Source organism: Microtus pennsylvanicus, chromosome X (assembly GCF_037038515.1).
Source record: "Microtus pennsylvanicus isolate mMicPen1 chromosome X, mMicPen1.hap1, whole genome shotgun sequence".
Lineage (NCBI taxonomy): Eukaryota > Metazoa > Chordata > Mammalia > Rodentia > Cricetidae > Microtus > Microtus pennsylvanicus.
In genome coordinates this window covers 85,074,683-85,090,974 of record NC_134601.1, presented here as the reverse complement: position 1 = coordinate 85,090,974, position 16,292 = coordinate 85,074,683, and the positions used below count along the sequence as shown (strand labels likewise).

The following is a 16,292-nucleotide window of genomic DNA, read 5'->3' as shown; positions in this document are numbered from 1 at the left end:
AAAAGTACCAAAATAGGCTAGGTGGTGGTGGCGCACGCCTTTAATTCTAGCTCTCAGGAGGCAGAGGCAGGAGGATCTCTGGGAGTTCAAGGCCAGCCTGGTCTACAAGAGCTGGTTCCAGGCCAGGCTCTAAAACTACAGTGAAACCCTGTCTCAAAAAACCAAAAACCAAACAAACAAAAGTACCAAAATAAAGAACATAGCATCCAATCTGTGTTGTCTTGGACATGGAACCTACCCTGGAGTGTGATTGGTAACACTCACTGACACTCCATTAGAGAAAACTGATTTTCTCTTCCTGGCAGACATCAATTGCAAATAACTTCTTGGTTAAGGATGGGATTTTGTGTTTGTTTCCCCTTCTCTATACTAAGATTTTGTCTGGTTTGAACCCGAGTAGATCTTGTGAGTACTGTCACAGTCTCTGAGTTAACATGGTATCAGTCCTATCATGTCTGGATGGCACTGTTTGTTTCCTTTGAGTCATTCACCAGCTCTGTCTCCTAAACTCTTTATGACTCCTCTTCCACATAGATTCCTGAGCCTTGAGGCCAGGGTTTTGGATGAAGACAACCCATTTAGGGCTGAGTGTTCCAAAGTTTCTTACTCTTTGCACATTGTCCACTTGTGGGTTTCTCTGTTAATTACCATCTACTGCAAGAAGAAATTTGACATTAACAATCTTCTTTTGGGGGGTCTGAGAAGAGTCTCTCTACGTAAACCTTGGCTGTCCAGGAACTCACTCTGTAGACCAGGCTGGTGAACTCACAGAGGATTACCAGCTTCTGCCTCCCAGGAACTGGATTAAAGGTGCATACCACCATGACCAGCCATTCCCAACCCTTTTTGAGTTCTTTACTTTCTGAAGCCTTAAGATGCTTCAGATCTTTTATATCTTCCCTAATGTGATCCTCAAATCAACCACTTATCAAGGATTCCTGATCCACTTTGGGGGATAATGAGTCTGGGGAGAGGGGAGGTAGAGTAGGTAGATAGGGGAGGCTGTGGTCAGGATTTAGTGTGAAAAAAAGAATCATACTATCTCAGAGATTATTAACTTGTTCTTTTTACTACTGAGTAGTATTCAATAGGGATAGAGTATAATTTGTTTCTCAGTTGAAGGTGGTTTCCAGGTTCTTGCAATTATGGCTGAAGCTGCTACAGACATTGGTGAGTTTTCGTGTGAGTGTACACTATCAATTTTAGGGGAGATACTGAGGAGTAAGGTGTAACATGAAGGGGGCCTGGCTTGTGGTTTGTGTTTTCTGTCCCGCCCAGTACCCCACAACTGTTTATCCCCAAAGAAAATCACACATAGGTCTCCATAAATTATAAGCTGATTAGCCCATTAGCTCTAGCCTCTCACTGGCTAACTCTCACATCTTGATTAACCCATTTTTCTGATCTATGTTAGCCATGTGGCTCAGTACCTTTTTTCAGTGGGGCAGATCACATCCTGCTGCTTCGGTGGTCTGGGCAGGAGTAGGAGGAATCAACTTCCTCCTTCCCAGAATTCTCCTGTTCTCATTACATTATTTCTACTTCCTGTCTGGTTTTCCCGCCTATATTTCCTGCCTGGCCAATAAGCGTTTATTTAAAACATGATTGACAGAATACAGACAATTCTCCCACACCAGTAAGGATGTTTGTGGGATCACACATTACATATGTGTATATATATTAAAGTTATATATAAGAGTATGCCAACTGTTCTCCAAAGTGTATGTCCTATTCCCAACAGTAATGACTGCTTTTGGAAGCTTTGTAGAGAAACTACTGACAAGAGCGTAACTTAAAGGTTTCTTGAAATTCCTGGCATATGTTATACTCAAAGGCCTAAAAGCACTAATCTTCCTTTAAACTCCCAGCTCTAAAGAGAAGAAAGGCACATGTGTACATACCTGAAGCTTGGTGATGATCTCCTGTTTGGTGAGCTCTACCAAATGGCTGTCCTCTACAGCAAAGGCTGGGAAAGAGATCACTGACAGCAGACTGGCATCAACTTCTTTGGATGTTGAAGCCCGGGGCAGCAGTGAATTTAGGATTGACTAAGAGAAAGGTAGCAAAATATAGTTTATTATTAGATACTTTTGTTAAGAGGTGAGACCAGGAGCTTTGGTTCAAAAAGATTTATGTGGAACAAAAGCTTTCAGAATAAAACCCAAATTTTATTAAAAAGTGAGATCCTAAAAGTAGCTTGCTTGGTATAGAATCCCTTTTCTTTGTCCTGCTCTCAATGCTTCCCCATTGTGATTGGAAAGCATCTGTGGGACACACACAACCCTGTTGGTTCCTTAGGTCCAGTTTGGATGTTCACCTTCCTAGATATGGACGGAGGGGGGAGGACCTAGGACTTACCACAGGGCAGGGAACCCTGACAGCTCTTTGGACTGGAGAGGGAGGGGGAAAGGAGTGGGGGAAGGGGGAGAAGGGTGGGAGGAGGGGGAGGGAAATGGGAGGCTGGGAGGAGGTGGAAACTTGTTTTTTTTTCTCATTTTCTCAATAAAAAAAAGGAAAAAAAATAAAGCTGAGGTTAGAAAGATGAATCAGTGGTTAAGAACACTGGTTGTTCTTCCAGAGGACTGGGCAGCTCACAACCATCCATAACTCCAACACCCTTTTCGACCCTACATGGGCACAAGGCATGAATATGGTGGAAATATATACTCAGACCAAACCCCCATATACACAAAATAATAAATAAATTTTAAATAATAAAACTAAGACAAACTACAGCTTCTGGGAAGAGTAGGGGAAGGATCAATTATGCCTCTAAGATATTTTCAAATTAATTTTCAGCAAGTGTGAAAAATAATGGGTTTCTTTATATTTTAGGCACATATATCATTGCACTTAGCTATTTTTTCACCCATATTTCCATACCCCCATTTTACTCCTGCTAATCTTTTTCCTATCTACAAATGATCCTTTTCTTCTTCCATGACATATTTTATCCACAGAAAATGTTTTCGAAATTAGAAGCTGAAATTATGTTCACTAGCATACCTTATAGGATACAATCAGGGCTGAAGAAAAGGAGAAATTTCACATACCAGAGAAAAGAAACTTTTGATACAGGTGACAATCATAAACAAAACTAAGGGTGAACTTTTACCAGACTAATAGTCTAATGTCCAAAAATCTAAGCAGAAAACAAGGGACAATGTTTCGGATCCACCCTTCTGAACACTTAGGTCATATCTTGTTTCCTTTTTATGCTTACAAAAAATGATTCTTGGAAAATGAAACCACAGGCCATTGATATAATAGCAATAGATAGCTGGTTATACTATGGTGGGTTCATTTTATAATTATAACTGAGACAAGAAGACCGCTGTGGTGGTTTGAAGTTTCAGATGTCCAAGCCAGTCGCAGTGTCTTTTTCTTCCTGCTGCATGTGGATCCAGATGTAGAACACTCAGCTCCTCCAGCACCATGTCTGCCTGTGTGTTCCCATGCTTCCTGCAATGCTGATAATGGACCAAACCTCTGAAACTGTAAGTCAGCCACCCCAATTAAATGCTTTCATTTATAAGAGTTGCTGTGGTCATGCTGTCTCTTCACAGCAATAGAACACAGATTAAGACAGAAGTTGGTACCAGGGACTGAAGTATTACTGTGACAGGCCTGATCATATTGTTGGTGGAATGTGTGGGCTTTGGGACTTCAGATTAGTAAAGCAGCTGAATGCTTTAAAATGGGTTTAATGGACAATACCATTAGGAATGTGGAAGATATTGGTGCTGAGAGCAATGTAGATTATGACAGCCTGGCTCAAGAGGTTTCAGAGGAGAGAGAAATATTAGCAAGTGGCCTAGAGACTGTTCTTGTGATATTTTTGGCAAAGAATGTGACTGCTTTATGCCCTTGTCAAAAGTTTGCCTGATGATAAATTGAAGAATTCTGGTTTAATGGCATTGGCAGAGGAGATTTCAAAACAGCCTAGTATAGATTCTGTTTCATGGTTATTAGTGTTCACTCTTATGCATGTCTATAATGAAAATCAGCAAGCTGAGCAAAGAAAAATACATAATGTACAGTTTGGGGAAAAGGGGGGCACCAGGAAGTGTAATGGCACTAAGTTCAGTGTTAAGGGAGATAAAAAACTAAAAGAAAAGCCCGATGCTAAATAGAATAAAGAGAGTGGTGACCTCATGGCAAGATCCCACCCAGCTAAGTTTCCAACTTGTGAAAAGGAATTAAAGAAAATTCTTAAGCAGTGAAGAAAACCACAGAAAACAGAAAGCTCATGCAGATATAATTGAACGAGATGTCCCAGCCCCAGCAAGCAGCAGAACTTGGCAGCTTCAGTTATATGGTTCTGGCTTAAGAGCCAGGGATACAAGAAAGGGGTTGTGGAATTTCTCTTCACTGCTAAGGAAAGCCACGGAGGCCAGACATGTTTAGGGGTGTCCCTGAATGGAGGCCCAGAGAGACCATTGCATGAAGTGGTGAAGGTGAAGCCTTGATTGTGTTGGAGATCCCAAAATGTTGGAGATGCCAGAGCTATGGGAAACCTGCCAAAGAGAATTGCTAACAGTGAGTGGAGCCAGTCCAAGAGAGAGAAGTGTGTTACAGTCAACAAAGCTGGAAGGAGTTGGAGATCAGAAGAACATTTTGACATCAGACATGGAGATGTAGTTTGGAGTTTGCCCAGCTTGTTTTTGGTCTTGCTTTAATCCAGTATTTCCTCACTGCATTCCCTTTCTCCCTTTTGGAATATAATGTATATTCTGTGCCACTGTATGTTGGAAGCATGCAATCTGTTTTTTTTTTTATTTTGCTTTTACAATTAAGAGATTGCCAGGAGTCTCAGAAGGGGTTTTGGACTTATGCCTTTTAAACAGTGTTGTGACTATTATAGACTATGGAAATGTTCAAAGATGGACTGAACACAATGTTGAATTATCTTATGGCTACAAGCCTATGGCAGTCAGGGAGTGGAATGTGGTGGTTTGAATAGGAATGGCTCCCACAGGCTTATATATTTGAATGTTTGGTCAGCAGGGAGTAGTACTACTACAAAGAATTAAGAGGTATGGCCCCATTGAAGGAAGTGTGTCATTAGAGGTAGATTTTTTGGGGTTTCAGAAGCCCAAATCAGTCCCTGTATCTCTCTCTCTCTCTTGCCTACAGATCCAGATAAAGAACTCTCAGCTACTTTTCCAGCACCATGACTGCCTGCATGATGCCATGCTTCCCACCATGTTAATAATAGACTAAAGCTTTTGAAACTTTAAGCAAGCCCCAATTAAATACTTTTTTATGAGCTGTTGCAGTCATGGTGTTTCTTCACAGGAACAGCACATTGACTAAGACAAACATTATGTATCTTATAGCTCATGCTAGTATCAGGTTTATCTTAGTATAGAATGGTTGATAAAGATGTTTCTGATCACATGGTAATAATAACGTGATGAACTGCTCTCTTTAAGATAAAGCCTGTGCTAAGTCTGAATCTGGGCAAGAATAAAATTTGCGATTCCATGGTCCATTATTTCCTTACCTGGCAGTGTTGTACTTCATCAGCCAGGACATGGATAACTGATTGTGGCCCACCTTTCACACCAAACAAGTCTAATTCATCTAGTGCTTCCAGGGCTGCCTGTAAGAAGCAATGGAAGAAAGGGCAACGTCAGTGGCAGAACACATATTTAGTATGTATAATGCCCAGGGTTCAAACCCCAGAAACAAAAGAAAAGAAAAATCAAGAATGATACATATATTTTCTTCTTAGTATCTTATCAATGTTACATGATGTTGCCTTTGATTATATTTAATGGAACAGAAAATAAAATAACATTATTTATTCCTAGGAGCTTATGAATTTTACTTTGTCTCACATACTGCCCAAGGGAAAATTAAAATTGAGTTCGCATCACTATCCAGTCAAGTAGTGTGCTTTAAAAGAGTAATTTGAACATAGTCTATGGATTTATAGGGAATCATTATTTCAGCAGGGAAGCTCCAACTAAGATACTAGCACATAAGAAATGCTAAACAGCCAAGCAGTGGTGGCGCATGCCTTTAGTTCCAGTACTTGAGAAGCAGAGGCAGGAAGATCTCTGTGAGTTCGAGGCCAGTCTGGTCTACAGAGTGAGTTTCAGAAAGTCAGGACTGTTACACAGAGAAACTGTCTCAAAAATAAAAACAAAAAACAACAAAAATGCTAAACACTGACATAGTCAGACCCTGTCAAAAAATTGAGAAACAAATGAGTACATGTTAAAAGTTGTATGGCTACAAGATAATATATGAATTATTAGGCACTGACTCATAGCTGAGTTTCCATAGAGAGGCAAATGTCCTAAAAAGATACTATATTTAACTTTTAAACAAATGCTATTAGTTGGTAATGCAAAGGAAAAGTTTTCATGTTTTTTTTAAAAATATACACTGTGTTTCATAGATTGTAGTGATTCTCCATAGTAACAGATCTGCAAAGTTATTCCTCATGTCTACCTAAATCTTTGAACCCCTTGATCATTTAAATTCTTCCCCTTCCCTTTATCCTAGTCATCATCACTAGGCTCTACTTTGAGAGGTTGATTTTTTAGTTTTAAATATAAGTAAAATCATGCTTTAAGAAAATTGCCAAGTGTGGGGGCATGTGCATATCTGAGACAGAAGGGCTGGAAATCTGAGGCTGTCCTGAATTATATTGTGAGATTCTGTCTCATGATGTGGGATTCCCCTCTGTATGCTATGAATATGTCTTATTGCCACTGGTTAATAAAGAAGCTGCTTTGGCCTATGGCAGGGCAGAATAGAGCTAGGCAGGAAAACTAAACTGAATGCAGGGAGAAAGAAGGCAGAGTCAGGCAGACGCCATGTAGCTGCTGAAGGAGAAAGATGTTGGAACCTTACTGGTAAGCCACAGCCTAAAGGCAACACATAGATTAACAGAAATGGGTCAATTTAAGATGTAAAAGCTAGCTAGGAATATGCCTGAACCATTGACCAAACTTTGTTGTAATTAATATAGTTTCTGTGTGATTATTTGGGTCTGGGTGGCTGGAAAACAAAAGCTGTCTCTGATTACAGTCTCAAGAGAATTTTTAGAAATTATTAATTTCTTGCTTTTCTACATGTGTTTCTGACGACAAAAGTAAAACATACTTTAATTTTTGAAAGAACATTTATTTTGTGTACACTGGTGAGGCATGCTCATAGAATTCCTTATTCTACCATGTGGGTTCTGGGAATTGAACTTAGGTCATCAGGACTGGTGGCAAGCACCTCTACCTGCTAAGCCAACCCATCAGCCTATTAATATTTCTTTTAATAATACTATATGGGCATATATGTGTGTATGATGTGTATGTGTGAGTTCAGGTTTGTGTGTGCCATGGTGCATGTGTGAAGGACAGAAAATGACTTGGAGAATGAGTTGTCTTTATTTTTACATGGGTTCTGATATTAAACTCAGGTGGCTAAGCTTGCATGGCAAGCACTTTACCCATGGAGCTATCCATTAGCCTACTGTTAATGTTATTGATGTTTTCTATTAGTTTTCTCCTTTGGTATCTTGCTTTTAAAACGTTTTTTTTCTTGCTTGAAAAAATTTTTAACTTTTTTGATATTTTTGAGACATAGTCTCATGTAGCCAAGGCTTGTATCAGATACACACAAAGTCCAGGCTGACCATGAACTCTGATTCTCCTGCCTCTGCATTTGAAGTAATAGGATTATTAGCATGTACCACTGATCTTAGCTGTATCTTTTTATAATTAATATAGAATATAAGTTTTTCTTTGTTATAGAAACTATTTTGGTATAATATTGTCTCATATGATTGTAATAAAATAAATTTGGTTATTTACTAATTGCTGTAAACCTAGGCTATCTTCCATTTTGTTATTGTAGAAATAGCACTTCGATAAATATCTCTTGGCAAATTGCAAACATTTCGAGGTCATGGTTGGTATTTCGAACAATATCTAGCACACAGAATATCAGGCTTATTGTTCAGCTAACAAATAATTATTTGTTTTCATTTTGAAATATTTAAGCATTAATTTCTTGAAGTAGAATCACTATGCCAAAGGGTATGGAAAGTTTTGAGATGCAATGTTAAATATATATACATATATATGTATATATAATTTACCAATATAAATTATACTAGCAGTACATGACAGTACTCTTCTTAATACAAAATATCTTAATTTTCTACTTTGATTTTAAAGGTATGTTTCTGCATTCACTTGCTTTAAACTTCCAATAAGGTTAGATATTATCTCAAGTATTTATTGGTTATCTGTATTTCTTCAATTATGAGGCCAGCCCGACCTTGTCTTGGGAGCACGAAGTATTTCTGGGTGATTTCCCTGGAAAAATAACACCTAAACTGAGAGACCTAAGGATAAGTAGAAGTTGAGCAAGCACCAAAAACTCATTAACAGAATAGGAAAGAATAGCAAAACTACAGTAGATTAAGCTACTAGGCAACACCTTAGTGATCAAAGACAGAATCGATGGTAATGGGACAAATTTATATCATGCATTTTCTGATGACAGATGATGGATAGCAGTGCCTTTGTGATGGTCTTCCTAAAAACACATAACCTGAATCATGAAGAAGTACCACACAAAATAAAAGTATTGGTTTGGAATACATAGAATAACCAGTTTAGAGCTGGGTAGCAAAGAGTCAAGGGGCATGGAGCTGTGTGGGAAGCATGGAGTGGGGTTGCACACATGTAATTCTTGGAAGGCAAAGGCAGGAGGATCAGTTCGAGATTACCTCTAGCAGTATACTGACTTTATGGCCATCTTGGTCTATGAGATATTACCGCAAACAAACAAAAAGTGAAGTATTAGAGGTGGTAGAGTGTATAGGCAAAAGACTCCAACCCTAAGACCAAACTAAGCCAATCAACCAAACAAAAACTAGTCTGTATTTTTCAAAAATGCAGGGTCAGCAAAGTCAAGACTATTAAGTATTGTGCTAGACTGGTGGAGCTAAAAACTGTTACAACAAAATGTAACTTGTTAGCCTGGTCTGGATACTGTGTTGCAAGGATTTTTAAATTATAAATGACACTGGGATAATTTTAAAACCTGAATGTGTTCTGTGTTATGTATAATCACTTAGTTCTTGATTTGGTCAAACCATGGTTACAAGAGTATGAGAAAGTTCACAATGAAGTGTTGAGTAGCAGTAGTTCACTGTGCCTGTAGTTTGTGCATTTTCAATTAGCTCAGAAAAGTGTGTGTACCTGTGTGGGCATTTAAGTGTACATATGTATGTGTGTATAACCAGGAAGAGGGAACGATAAACGAATATTAGTAAACCTTGCATGAATGATACATAGATTTTTTCCATGATATTCTTGAAACTTTACTTTAAAATGATTTCAAAATAAAAAGGAAGGAGCAACAGATGGAACTCAGCAGAACACTTGCCTAGAACTTACTAGGACCTTATTTTGGGTTTGCTGTCTCACAATTGTTTGCTGTTAAATTATTTATATAATTGTTTCTGTTTGTCTTGTATTTCTAATATATTTGTTCTTTTTAAATTGAAATATATTCCAGACCACATTTTATTCATTATATTTGTGTCAAAAGTCTCTTATGACCCATTTGTTCTCTTTATTCCATGTAATAGTTTTTGCTTTGAATTATATTTCCATTTCTTTTGGTTTTTAGACTTTATTTTGCCTAACTTAGTTTTAAACTTTCAGTATCATTATGAAATAACACAGCATATATTGTATTTACTTCTTTTTAAAAATCAATCCACATCTTTCCTAAACATTTAGTAGGAGTGATTGAGCAATGCACATTTATCATAATAATGTCTGAACTTACTCCTGTTATCCTATTTTATAAATTCTTCCTGTTTCTAGAGAAAATAAGAGCTAGTAGAATGAAAAGACATAGCCAAGTGGAAAGGTGATAGTGATATGGGAGACAGAGGAGAGTAAAAGGGGATGGAGGATTCAGAGTTTGCTATCTGATACCAAGCTTGGTGGACTGGACTATGCAGGGACAAAGAGCTTCTCTTAGTTTATTCAATGGCAAAGATAGTGAATATCGTTTTAAATTTGTTGTCCTTGTAGGATATATAAACAGAGATGTGCCACAAAAGCCATATGGTATCAAATCTGGAACTCACAAAAAGCTTTTGATACTATTTATTCATAGTTTCATGGAGGAATTTGAATTTTGTCTGCGGTTTAAAGAACAGTGTGATAGGTCTGCATGTACACTAAAGTTTTATCTGTGACAAAGGTAAACCAGACTCCACTGACTAAACTTGGTAAAAATAAGAAATATAATGTACCTTGGCCATTCCAACTGAACTCGCATTCAATTCTGAGATGCCTTGGTTGGTCTTGTCTCCACGTTCCCATATCCCAAAGTCCTGGCATAAAATAATCAAGATATAACTTGAAAATCATAACCACTAAACATTTACTAGATATATAATCCTTAAATAAAAAACCATCAATAGGAGCAAATTTTACACACACACACACACACACACACACACACACACACACACACACCTCAACATTGGCTATTAAGGAATTCACGGTGACTTAAATTGGGGTCTCTGAGAAGTTGGGTGTTGACTGGGTTTTCTGTCCCACCAGATCCAACATTCGTTTAGGCCCAAATAAATACACAGAGGTCTACATTAATTATAAACTGGTTGGCCTAGTAGCTCAGGCTTCTTATTAACTATTATAACTTATATTAGCCCATTATTCTTGTCTGTGTTAGCCACATGGCTTAATACCTTTTTCGGTGAGGCAGTCATATCTTGTTTACTGTGTCTGGCTTCCTCTGTGTCTTGGTGACAACTGCAGATTGAAACTTCCCTCTTCCCATAATTCTCATTGCCCTGCCTCTACTTCCTGTCTGGTCGCCCTGCCAATACTTCCTGCTTGGCTACTGTTCAATCAGCGTTTATTTAAAATATAAAAAGTGACAGGGTACAGAACATTGTCCCACAGCAGTTGGGGGGGGGTCTCTTCAACACTTAATCAGAAAGTCTGAGAAACAGAACTCAAATAATCTAGAAACATTTCTCAAGTTTTCCCCAAAGGAGAGTACCATAAAATCTAGCACATGGAAGCTAAACAGTAGCTGGTATTTTATGTCAAACACACATTCTAATCTTACTCTCTTGGTACTAAAAGAATATGCAATAAATGCATATCTTCCTTAATTCTTATATTTTACAGAATTGATAAAACTGAATTACAAAAAGACGATAAGTAACTCACCCAAAATCCTACAGTTGATAAGTGACAAAACCAAGAGATGATTCCAAAGAATTTCACTCCAAAATCTACTCCTAGACATAACTGTACACATCCCATTGGTAATTTAAAAATATTTAAAATTAATTTTAAAATATTTTATTTTGAAATAACTTCAGAATTAGACAGAAATTACAAAAAATAGCACAGAGTCCCCTAATACCTTTCATTTAGTCTTGCCTAATGTTACCATTTGAACATAACCACAGTACAATTGTTAAAGTTAAGAACTCAATCAACTAATTGAGCTAACTATGGACTTCACATGCCTATATCTCTCAGGAGTCGGGATTACAAGCACATACAACCATGTCTGACTACTAGTAACAGCCTTTTATACTTTCCAATATTCTGTCATTCCTGCCATGCCTCCTTAATGACTTCCAATCAATAGTGGTTTCTTAAATCTGTCCCTTGTGACCTTGACACTGTAAAAACTAGTAAAAGTCATGTAAAGCATATAGTTAGGTTAGTGCTGGCTCTTTCCATTTTATTTTTCCCTTTTTAATTAATAAATACTTTGAGAAACAGTTCAAGACTATACAACTATCACCAGGTGGGATTGTTAATGGTTGCAATCCTAAGATGAGACCCTGTCTCAGAAAAAAAACAAGTTAAAGATCATGCAAATAGCCTGCTTCTCCTTAAATGACCACTGACTTCTTCAGCATCCCCCAAATGCTTCCAGAAATGATGCTGTGCTGTTTTGATGATAACTTTGATTTATTTTCCTTATTACTTTTATGGTCATCAATTGTAATCCTTCTCCAAAGAAAACAGTTCATTATTCCTTGTTTTTTTTTCATTTGTTTATTTATTGGTGTGTGTGCACATGTGTGTGCATTCATTTTACAGCACATGTGTGGCAGTCAGAGAACAGCTCTCTGGAATTGGTTTTCTTCTTCTACCTTTAGATGTGTTACAGGGATTGAACACAAGTTATCAGGCTTGTATAGCAAGCACTTTGTCATCTTTCCAGCCCTTTATTCAGTTATTAATATTAGTATATCTTTATGGATATTTAGGCTTTTGCTGGTTTATAACGGACTACTATCACTATTTTGTTGCTTACATTTTAAATTGTTCAGGTAGGTTCCTAGGCCTTTTATTTATATGTGTCTTGTGCACTTTTGACATTTCCTATTCCTCACTGAGCACTTCTATAGTGTTTGGCTTCAATCTCATCGTCAAAAATGTACACACTCTTAATCCCAGCACTCAGGAGGCAAAGGCAAGCAGACCTCTGAGCCTGATGTCAGCCTAATCTATAAAATGAGTTACAGGACAGTCAGGGCTACATTGTGATACCCTGTTTCAAAAAAGAACCAAAAATGTATTAAATACATCAAGCCAAAAAATGTGACAAGTTTAGAGAAAGAGATGATCATGTAGATACAGGAGGCATTTAGAATGCCAAACAGACAAGACCAGAAAAGAAAACTTTCTATATTATATTATAGTTAAAATATTAAGTATACAGAACAAAGAAAGAATACTGAAAGCTCTAAGAGTAAAGTACCAAAGCACATATAAAGACAAACCCATTAGAGTAATAGATTTTACCACAGAAATTGCAAAAGTCACAATGACATGGAATGACACATTTCAAGTTCTAAAAGACAATAATCACTAATCTGTATTATATCTAGCACAAGTTAAACTTACAGGATAAAGAAAAACTTTCCACGATAAACACAAAGTAATTTACAACTGCTAAAACAGCATTACAGAAGTCTTAAGGAATCCCATACACTGAAGAAAAAGATTACAACCATGAGGCCTCAGGAAAGATTATATACTAGAAGAGTGAATAAGCAAATAAGCATTAGGAAAGTACAAAAAAGACATGAATTAATACACATCTTTCTGATGTGGGATTCCCCTCTGTATGCTGGGAATATGTTTTATTACCATTAGTTTGATGTGGGAGTGTCATATATCAATCTGTTGAGGCTAGAACTAATGGGCCAAGCAGTGTTTAAATGAATACAATTTGTGTGTTGTTATTTCAGGGCATAAGCTAGCCAGGCAGCCAGGAGCCGGGCAGCAGGAACACAGCCCGCAGCTCCTTCAACATTAGTTAAAAAAGAAGCTGCTTCGGCCTATGGCAGAGCAGAATAAAGCTAGAAAGGAAATCCGAACAGAGATATATAGAGAAACTAGGTGGAGTCAAGGAGATGCCATGTAGCTGCTGAAGGAGACAGACACTGGAAACTTACCGGTAGGCCAAAGCCTCGTGGTGATATATTGATTAATAGAAATGGGTTAATTTAAGATGTAAGAGTTAGTTAATAAGAAGCCTGAGCTAATAGGCTAAACAGGACTGTAATTAATATAGTTTCTGTGTGATTATTTGGGTCTGGGCAGCTGGAATAAACAAGTAGTCTCCACTTACAAATGGTACCAATGTGGGGCAAAAAGTTCCACATAAAACCTAAGAAAGTTTAAGAAAGGCTTTTAGACCCCAAAAAACAGGAGTCAATTGGAGCTTCGTGGTAGCTGCATTTTTTTAGATAGGCTGGCTACAAGCAGAGGTGTGGCTCCTTTAAGAAAAGGCTTCCTGATACATTAGCAGCAAAAACTGCATGGTTTTTGCTGACAGCACATGGAGCACATGGCTCTGGCTCTTTTGAGAGTTCCTGCTATGGAGAACTTAAATGGGGTTTGTGAGCAGTGTGTTACAAATTGCTTAAATACCTGCTGTCTTCCTGGAGTTGGGGCAGTGAGCATGGTTAGCAGAGCAGGCAGTGAACATACCTCCACCATGATGGATGGGGTGGAGCCAACAGACAGAGCCATGGAGTTGGTCTTAGCCATGCCTGCTTAGCATTTTAAAAAAAGGTGCTTTTTGTCAGAAAAGGATTTCAGATACACAATTGGACAGACCTCTAAATGAGACACAGTGTGTTTAAAAATGTACACAGACTTGAGAGGGAGGAAAAAGAGTATAGACAGTTATAAAACAGTAAACGTAGTATGAGTATAGACAGCCAGAGATTAATAAATTAACAATTAAAAGTAATAGAGTAAAAAAAGGCATGTAAAGATGGAAAATACACAAAGAGTCTGGGTTATGTATATTATTGTGCTTTCTTTGAATTTTCTGACTGTGAAGGAGCTAAGTTCATTGTATGGGCTGCTAAGCTAAACCACCATATATATTTTACAAGTATCTTTACTTCAAAATTTGGGTTTAAGGATTCTTTGATTTAGAAAAGAGGTTCTCTTTTGTTTCCACAGAAGATGAGAACCTGTGGATTCCTTCTGGGCTATCGTGGTTTGATGGAACAAGAGCCCCCAAAAGTCTTCATGAACCCTAAAAATACTTCACCCAACAAACAGCAGGAAGCAGTTTGGAGAAAACAATGCCCAAATTCTCAAAATGATTGTTTATAAATGTGTGTTGTCATTTAAAGGGGGTTGACTATAAGTGGTTAAATGGTCACAGTTAATCTCTTTCTAACAAGGCGGGGGAGATATGATATAAAGATGAATACTTTGCATTAGTACAAATTTAAGGTCAATTTATCATACTATGTATATGTATATCTGTTCTTGTTTAAGGTATTGTGTTTGTACAGCTCTTTTTAAATTGCAATGTATAAATAAGAAATAAAGATTAATAGTCATCTATAATAATCAAACTTTTAGTCATGTTAGTTAGATTTTCTAGATATACAGAGATATATTTCAGTTAGATAATCTTCAATACTTCAAAGACCTACAGAATACGGCATTCAAAATGTTTTAAGAACTTAAGACTTAGCCGGGCGGTGGTGGCGCACGCCTTTAATCCCAGCACTCAGGAGGCAGAGGCAGGCGGATCTCTGTGAGTTCGAGGCCAGCCTGGTCTACAAGAGCTAGTTCCAGGACAGGAACCAAAAGCTACAGAGAAACCCTGTCTCGAAAAATCCAAAAAAAAAAAAAGAACTTAAGACTTTTCTCAACAGTGAGACATATCTGCTTCTGGCAGTACCATTTTCTTCAGAGAGGTTGATGGGCATTGAAGAAACTCATGGAATTTGCCTTCAATGTGACAACGCTGGCAAGAAACTGCTCTTGCCTGAACTGCTTGAGAGTATGCTGTATAAACTGGACATGTAGGACCCACAGAAAAATGATTGCTGAACTGGCCTAAAAAAGGTTAGACAGTCCTTCAGGGCTCCTGCTTCATGAAAGAATCTGCCAGACATTCTGCAGAACACAGAAGAAAGTGTCTGACAAACTGCCAATATAGGTAAACAATCTTTCAAATTTCTTGCTTCATGGAAAAATCTGCCAGATACTATGAGCCTGTAAAAAAAGAACTTTGGGTGACTGTCCAGGCAGCAAGATGTCTCTGTCATTTCTAGAACTTTGGAAATTGCTACAGTACACTTCCTGTTTACTTAGATATTATATTGTTCTGGGGTCTTTGATGGAGTTGAAGATAGAGTTTTCCTTAGTTATAATAAAAGAAAAATTAGACATGAAACTTTAGACTCACAAAGAAATATTGTAACTATAATTATTGCTTGATAACTGTTTTGTTATATGTAATTTTACTATGTTAAAGTTAAAACCTTCCTTTTTATTTACACAGAAAAGGGGAGATTATGTGGGATTCCCCTCTGTATGCTGGGAATATGTTTTATTTATTTTTATTTGGGGGGGATATATTTTATTACCATTGGTTAATAAAGAATTTGCTTTGGCCTATGGCAGAGCAGAATAAAGCTCGTCAGGAAATCCAAACATAATTATATATATATAGAGAGAGGGGGGGGGATAGGCGGAGTCAAGGAGACACCATGTAGCTGCTGAAGGAGACAGATGCCAGAACCTTACTAGTAGACCACAGCCTCGTGTGATATATTGATTAATAAAGAGCTTGAGCTAACAGGCTAAGCAGTATTGTAATTAATATAGTTTCTGTGTGATTATTCAGGTCTGGGTGGCTTGAAACAAATGAGAAGTCTCTGTTTACATCTTTCAATAAATCTTTATGTAACAGTCTCAATGGCTTATGGCTATATG

At 37.6% G+C, this 16,292-nt stretch overlaps 1 protein-coding gene across 6 annotated transcripts in view; it reads right to left on the bottom strand.

The window, feature by feature from the left end:
• Phka1 (phosphorylase kinase regulatory subunit alpha 1) overlaps nt 1–16,292 on the bottom strand; it is a 133,289-nt gene that overhangs the window by 101,976 nt on the left and 15,021 nt on the right. For all 6 annotated transcript variants that reach the window (XM_075956760.1, XM_075956757.1, XM_075956758.1 and 3 more), the window contains exons 6-8: nt 10,292–10,372; nt 5,507–5,605; nt 1,902–2,048 (exon numbers count right to left, since the gene is read on the bottom strand). In XM_075956760.1, the coding sequence (XP_075812875.1) occupies nt 1,902–2,048; nt 5,507–5,605; nt 10,292–10,372 (327 nt within the window). The remainder of the gene's footprint in view (nt 1–1,901; nt 2,049–5,506; nt 5,606–10,291; nt 10,373–16,292) is intronic.